Source organism: Leptidea sinapis, chromosome Z (assembly GCF_905404315.1).
Source record: "Leptidea sinapis chromosome Z, ilLepSina1.1, whole genome shotgun sequence".
Classification (NCBI taxonomy): domain Eukaryota; kingdom Metazoa; phylum Arthropoda; class Insecta; order Lepidoptera; family Pieridae; genus Leptidea; species Leptidea sinapis.
This window is the reverse complement of record NC_066312.1, coordinates 17,456,900-17,464,963: the sequence shown is the minus strand read 5'-3', so window position 1 is coordinate 17,464,963 and position 8,064 is coordinate 17,456,900. Positions and strand designations below refer to the sequence as shown.

General features: G+C 32.7%; 1 protein-coding gene across 6 annotated transcripts in view; it reads left to right on the top strand.

The window, feature by feature from the left end:
• The first annotated feature begins 596 nt into the window (after nt 1-596).
• Nucleotides 597-8,064, top strand: part of LOC126978845 (PAN2-PAN3 deadenylation complex subunit PAN3) — a 39,979-nt gene continuing 32,511 nt past the window's right edge. The window contains exons 1-7 of one of the 6 annotated variants that reach the window (XM_050827950.1): nt 597-1,114; nt 1,192-1,287; nt 2,851-2,961; nt 5,716-5,806; nt 6,302-6,322; nt 7,212-7,304; nt 7,379-7,474. In XM_050827950.1, the coding sequence (XP_050683907.1) occupies nt 1,040-1,114; nt 1,192-1,287; nt 2,851-2,961; nt 5,716-5,806; nt 6,302-6,322; nt 7,212-7,304; nt 7,379-7,474 (583 nt within the window). In that variant the 5' untranslated portion in view covers nt 597-1,039. The remainder of the gene's footprint in view (nt 1,115-1,191; nt 1,288-2,850; nt 2,962-5,715; nt 5,807-6,301; nt 6,323-7,211; nt 7,305-7,378; nt 7,475-8,064) is intronic. The other 5 variants (XM_050827948.1, XM_050827943.1, XM_050827949.1 and 2 more) reach the window with 5 other exon arrangements.

Here is an 8,064-nt window from a genome sequence, read left to right as displayed (position 1 = left end):
TTGGCAACTTTCTATATTAAGCCGTTTTTCATTTTCTAAACATTTTCAGTGATACCTAGGTATAATCGTGAACTAAAGCTCCATCAACTACAGCAATTTTTTATCTCCTAATTCATGCTACGGGGTACTAAGTCCATCCATAGCTATGGACTGTGGTGTCCATACCATAGAAGATGTAAATACTATGAAATAAAAGGTGGGACTGCCTATAAGTAAAAAAAAATGTTTTATAAGTAAAAATTGAACTAAGTATGAATGGTGGATTTCAGCTATCTCCGTTTTTACAACATTATAGCCGACATCTCATTTTATCAATGACTGCATGTTTCATACAACGAGTGAATCGCTTTTTTCTTATAGAGTTCCGCTGAGGTAGGCCTCCGCCTCACGAAAGTCTCGTCGACACTCGACTTAGTGTCGCAGACGCGGCACTGTCGTGCGACAAGTATATATTTACTCTGTCATGCGAAGAAATATCGTCTATCGGCTAGTTGTCGCGTGAGAATATACTCTTGGTCTCAACAGATTTTGACTACCTATCCTAAAATTTCTATTGTTTTTATTAAATTTGTTCACATTATAAATCATTACTTAGTTACTCGTTAGAGTAAATATACTCCTTGTTAGTTACAATCAATACCGCGGGACTTCTTATGTGAGACGGACTCTAGTTTCAAGTTTTATCCACCTGTACAAATAAGTTTGTACCACTATATATATTTATGTAATATACCTCTATCTCTATATATTTGTAGCCTATGTTTGTAATCTTTGTAATTAGTCTTCGTGTCTTTTCCTAGAAGTTAGGTACTGTCGGATTTGCGCAATTGATTTATTCCGTTCACACAGTTGGCGGTCGCCATATTTTGGACAGTAGTATTTTCTGCTACAATATTTTAACGAAGGAATTGTTTATTGTGTGGGTGTTTAACAGATCTCATAACTAATATTGATGTGTTCGAAATAATAGTATTTTAAATGTATTGATTTGTGGTACCTACCTTTAAAAAATCGGTTAATTCCATTCCACGACGATAAAATGGATCCCCAAATGTATATGCAGCCTCCTCCGCTTAATACTTTACCACAAGAATCAAAGCTAGTTGCATATCGGGTAATGCAGTATTTCTTACTCGGTTTCACCTTATTTTTGCGATTAAATTCATATCCATATCCCCATCTTGTTTTTAGAATCACAATAACAACACCCCTTCTAGGGCCTTGAGTGATGCTTTCAGCAGCTTCAGACTTTCACCAGTTCAGGGGACTTCTTCTGTTGCAAGAAATGTAAGTCTCTTTTTATCATATTAAAGTTATAATAAGAGTATGAATAGTACAAACTAAGTAATAAATTAGAAGTTGATAATTAAAATCAATCTGTTATTGAAGGTAGAATAATATACTTCAAATCATGAATTTTCATCTGAAATCCAGAAGATATTGATTGAGCTGATGTTGTTTTTAGCACATACCAGCTTGCACAGAGCATATTACTAAAACCTAAAATTAAAATGAAGATGGGCTGGCCGTGTAGCACAATAAAATGATAAATCAACCTACCCTATCTAGAGTTGCACCAGTTGATCAGTTACAGACAGTATGGGTTTCACCATAAGGGAAGTCAATTCTAGTTAGGGAGAAGACCTAGCAGTTAGTCTGCATGCTGCAAAGGCCTTTGATTGTGTATGGCACAAGGCTTGTGGATAGCTCTAGTCTGATTTCTTTTGGAATATCATCAAAACAGAGTTCTCTGTTGAGCAGGTCCCCAAAAGCCCCAGTCTCTTCATCTCTGGTCTGTTGCACTTCCATATCAGTTAGATACAGTCTTATTTTCGTATTACAGTGTTCTGTGAATGGTTAGATCACTTGGTGTTGTGTAAAGACATTACTTTTTTGTGTTTTCAACCACACTTATCATGTACTGCTGCTAATTTCTGCCTTTGCAAAACATACAACAAATTAGGATATCATCCCCACCATCTGGCTGTCTGGCATTACAGTGTAGTTTTCAAGTAACTTATTCCACATAAAATCAAACTATGGAATGAGCGTCCATGTACAGTATTTCCAGGCCAATATGATATGCATAGATATTAACCAATCCTGTGATTCCATTGATGTTACTAAAAAGCAGCAGTGATAAGTAAGTTTATATCCCAGCTGCAGTTTTCCAAATCTAAAGGTGAGTCTAACAAGATAGATATAAAAGTTTAGTCTCACTAAATCAATCAAAATAAACTAAACCATCATGATTTCAAGTATCTAGCCTACAATTTTAAGTAATTGTAAATAGAGATGAAATTAAACTCTGGTAATGATATGACATATTAATCATTTGTAATAGTATTATTATCAGTGAATAAATAGGAAGTAATAATAACTTAAGTATGTGAGTGGCAATAAGTTGCTCAATATGAGAGTATACAAAATGATAATTAAATTTTATTGACGAGTGATGACGAACATCTTTTTTATTTATTCTACAACTAGTAGTAGTACTCGAACAGTGTCTGTCGGTTGTTGACCCGACAGACATTGTTCTGTCAATAGAAAAAAAAAGGATTAGTAAATAATGTTGTTTAACACCATCGGAAATGTGGAATAACAATTATTTCCTTAAAAATGCTACAAAAACCAACCACCAACAAATATTGTTAATATATACAAAAATTTAACAAATTATATACTAAAACATTCCTTGAGAATCATGCTATCCATTGGTGAAAACAGCATGAAAATTGGTGATGTCGTTTTTGAGTTTATCACGGACACATAACAATACAGCAGAGGAATTTGTTTTATAATATGTAGTCATGTATGCTATGGATTAAATAATGCTATATTTCATAGGTGTTCGTGCCAGAATATCCAACAAATTATTATGGACCTGGGACTCTCCTACAGCAATCAAACCGATCACCTCCCCCAGTGCTGACAGTTAATTCTCAGCAGGTTATTCAGGTACATAAATTATTAATTGTTACTGTAGCGTGTTGGGCATGCCTACTTTTGTGCGATAATGCCTCTCTGCATCCTGTCATCTACGGGAGGCTCAGAATCGTATCCTACCACCCGTCGGTGATTGCCCAGATAATCATTTCTGCAGGCATTGGTTGTGTGTACCACAGCGAGAACTGAAAATAGTTTTGTTGTAATTTTATTATTTTAATTATACACTTTTTTATATTTTATATCTTATCTCTTAAGTTTTACTTATATTTGTATTTTATTTATGATTGTATTTTTTAATATGGACTTGCTCTGAAATTATAAATAATTCACTATCAATATTGTCTTCTATGCATTATACTTTTCTTTTTTATTTTTGCGTGTCTGGTTACATGATAGAACTGTCTTAGCATATAAATGAAGTTACCTAAATTTTTGTTAGTGATAAAGGGGATTGAACAAACATGGTATCAGATTCTCATAAATACTAAGTCATAACATTATTGTAATTGTGTTGTAGTGAAAAAAATACTGTATAACTTAACTTAATTTAAAGGAAATAACAAAATCTACATGATTATGTTATGTCCTTTAAATTAATTTTAATTTCATATCATAGTTTATTACATTTTTAATAACAATAAAAGTGGCATATAAAATATTGTGTTTTTTATCTATATATATAAAAATAAATTGCTGCTTGTTAGTCTCGCTAAAACTCGAGAACAGCTGGACCGATTTGGCTAATTTTCCTCTTAAATCAATTGTGGAAGTTCAGAGAAGGTTTAAAAGGTGAATAAATATGTAAATGCTCGGAATTAACTAAAAACAACGATTTTGATTTTCGTTTGATGTGCCCCCGTCGTTCAGAAATCAAATTTAAAGAATAGTTAAAAATGAATAACTAATTAGAATCTTTGTTTCTCAGGAGGTAAAAAACGAACTTTATTCTAGCTACCTATACGTAGTAGATTAACTAAAGCTGTTAACTATGATGGCAATACAACGTTTTCTGGGTCACTTACTTATTATAATAAAATCTATTCGAATTTTGAAATAACTCAGAAGTACCAATGTGTCATGATTAACATAATCAATTTAATATTTTGTGGGCATTGAAATTGGCAATCGTTTTTTTTGGAAATGCAATGATTCCTAAGAGACATAAAGCAAATAGATTGTATGTGAAGTCTGTACATATTAATTAATGTACACATTGTGTGCTCCGATAAGTAATAATCACATGGGTAAACCATTTTATGTAATTATTATATTTTATGTGTCAGGACTACAGGGTGCGAAAAACACCATTATATATGCATTCAATTTATTACTCGTTCCAGCTATCAGTAAAACACTTTGAAGCCAAAGTCAAATGAAGTATTAAATTAGACTTAAACTGAGCGCTTTTGAATCATTAATATAATTATTTCTTTTAAATTACTGAATATACCATATTATTATTTTCCGAAAAAGTAGAGCTCGTGTGAAGAACATACAAAAAACTCAACAGCCACTCTTTTCAATAAATTAGTTTGTAAAGAGTTTTGGATGCAGCATCCATTATATGAATCTTGTTAGTTAAAAGCGTTATAAAATAAAATATTTCATAAAAAAGAATAAACTATAAAATATATAAATTATTCTATATTGGATGCATGAACCTTTAGAGTTTAAATTCATTGTTTGTGTAAGGATGCTCTGGATAATTCTTCTTCCTATCCTTCATTTCTGGACATGTAACCAATGAGCTTTAGAATTCGTAAATGGACAGTCGACAGTAACCTTTTTTATCTTCAGTTCTTTCAAGATGGAATTGTTGGTTTGGAAAACCTTCCAAGGGATCTTCAGGAGTCGCCTCCAACAACATATCTCTAAGGCATCACTTTTGCGGCGGTCTTGCAGTCAGACCTGGTACCGCCGGTATTGGAGATAGTAGAGCCAAGACAGATGTAGGTTGGCACCACCTCACAGTTGGCAATGCGTTGAATTTCTATTCTGTTGTTATTTATGCAATCTACTTTCAAAATCTTGGTCTTAACTCTGTTGATGGCCAGTCCGAATTCATAGATTCATAGGTTTTCTCCTAAACGTGTTAGTAGTTCTTCAACAGCCTCTTTTGTTTGGGCAAGTAGTGTAGTGTCGTCCGCATATCTAATATTACAAATCTGCTGCCCTCCTACAGATATGCGTTTATCCCAGACTTCGGTGTAAATGTTAAATAGCAACATTGAAAGCATACACCCCTGTCGAACGCAAGCTTTGATTTTGAAACTTGTAGAGCCTATTTCATCCACCCGAACAGCTGCTTTACCACCATGTACAATCTTTTGACGAGTTGTATTAGGTGCAGAGGTACTCTCACTTGTGATAGTATGTGCCAAAGCTATGTTCATTAAACAGTATCAAATACATTCCGAAAATCAACAAAGCAGATATATTGAACTCCATAGCTTTCTTTATGATTTGACGGATCACAAGTAGGTAATTGCTCTCATTTAACGAAACCAGCTTGAGTTGTACTTGTATTCAAGATGTAGAGGACTACCTACCTTACTGGCATGTGATATAAGAGAAATCGGTCAGGTCGGTTTAGTTATTACATATTTTTCTTAATTTTTTCAAATGATACACTTCTAGATAGTAGCTGGTCAATAATAGAGGTAAATCCAGCCGATGTTTTTATTAAATTTATTTTTATAAGACATTTTAGTAAATTGTATTCAAATGTTTATTAATTATGTAATCAGTGTATGTCAATCACAGGAAAACGTTGGGGGAACAACATATTTCTACCAGACTAATGAAAGTGTCAACCCATCTGGTGTTCACTTTTCTTCAAGCACAACTGTTGGTGGTATGTATCCTTTTTTATAATTTTTTTAACTTAATACAATATCACCCAATATTGTTTACCGTTTCTTTATTTGGCTGACCTGACAATGAGGCTATGTAGATGTCAGTCTTCATCCAACTATTCAAATATGAATTTATGACATTCAATGTAAGAAACTTATACCTATGTCCTATACATATATACTAGCCTATCTTTATTGGCTGATTGATTCATCAACACTGAATAAATAAACACTTAGGGCTACAAACATGAAATTTTCCTCATAGGCATGTAAGTGGGCAACAGGAAGGGATTTTTATTTTCATTCATTGATTTTCTTTAAAAAAGTAGGTACTTTGTTTACTTATTCAAATTAGATAATGAAAGTTTTTATGGGCGTTTTAGTTCATTTTTTAAGGAATTAGCAATAGTGTAATTTTTGTTTCTGGATTGTACTAGTAATGTGATATATTGAAAATATTTGCATATTATATTTTGTAATTTCTTGATTTTCAGCCTTGCCGACCTCGGATATAGGTACATTTACGGTATCTTTCTTAAATTTATTGTTATGATATGTACAAACACCCTGCAAAAAAAAAACGTTTATTGTTAGGTACCTACTGCATGTACATTGTTGTACATTAACATAATATAATATTACAATTTAAATGTAATATAGAACTGATTAATTAAAATCCGTGCTAATAAATTGTACTTACTAAGTAAATGCGTATGTGAGTTTGTTTGTTTATTTTTTTGTTTGTTACGCTTTCACACCGTAAGTACTCAAGAGATCTTCATGATTTTTTCGCACATGTTTACAGGGGTATAGAAAATGAAAATAAACGGGTAGATTTCTATCCAGAAAATTTTAAAAGTTCGCGATGGAGTCGGTTACATATATCGAATGAAAGCAAAATATAGATAGGAAACCGAATCATTTATTATTAGTTGCACGTTATAGTAAAATAGCGTTACATAGTAAATTATTTGTGAAATACCCGTCATTCGATGACTTTTCTGATATTATAATTACATACTAAAAATACTAAGTGCTTAAGGACTACTTATTTATCTTTACTAAAAGATAAATTTGGAATCATTGTATAAATCCAACATGGCCGCCGCATATATTTATAATTTCAACAGTATGTATGTACCTATATGATTTCGAAGCTTCTCGGGGTACCTAATAGAGAATGAATTTGGGATCATTATTGAACACACGGGTAGAGCCTAGAGAGTATCTCACCTCAATTGTATAAATAGGTACCAGAGAAATGTTTGTAACATGTGATAAAAAATATTTTTAATGCAATATAATGTGGTTAATCGTTAAATTATTACTAGTTCTTGCTTAAACTAACTCGAATTTCTTACAGAAATAAAACGTGTACCTATATTGATTGTATAAAAATTGTAGGTGAATCGGAACGTATGGGGGCCGCAGCCGGTTACTCTTCTCAATTCCAGATCCAACAAGCACTTAATATAGGGAGTTTGTCGTCTGAACAAGGTAAATATTATAAAAATACATATATTCTTCAATTTATTAGTAATATTACCTGTGGTTAACATATGAATTTTTAGGTGAAACCGAATGTTTGGGGGCTTCTACTAGTTTCACACCACAGCTTTTTCAAGTACCTCAAGCACACAATATTGGAACAATGTCCTCTGAACAAGGTAACCGGCCCTTTGAATCATTCATAAAAACTACAAAACTATATCCTAATTCATAATTATTGTATTCATGTTAAAGTACATTCACACATACACAGCTATTCTCCAAAAAATACAGTATATGAGAGGTTTTACGCTGTGACCTTACAAGAACGATAAATTGACCATCCCATATAGAATAGACAAAGTTGCTATGCTTCGTTCGAAAAGTATTAACACCACTATTTTCAAGTGACTATGTTAGAATCCTACCTAAAAATATAACAGTGTAAAATCTAGATGAACTGACCCGCGTACACTAGCCGGAGGAAACCCGTGATATTTGACTCGTAAACATATCAAGTGACTCAAACCACTCACCGCCACGTTCGTAGAGTTTCTTTCAAATTTAAATACAGTCCACTCCAATCTTTTAATTAAGAAAATACATAAATTATTATTAAATTATTATCTTCTATATAACATCAAATAGCAACAGATTTCGTGTTGGAACATATGGAACATACCACCGCAGTATCAACGTCAATAATACTATCGCGACATCGCTTTAAAATAAGTAATATGTTTTCTAACACAACGCGAATACAAGATGT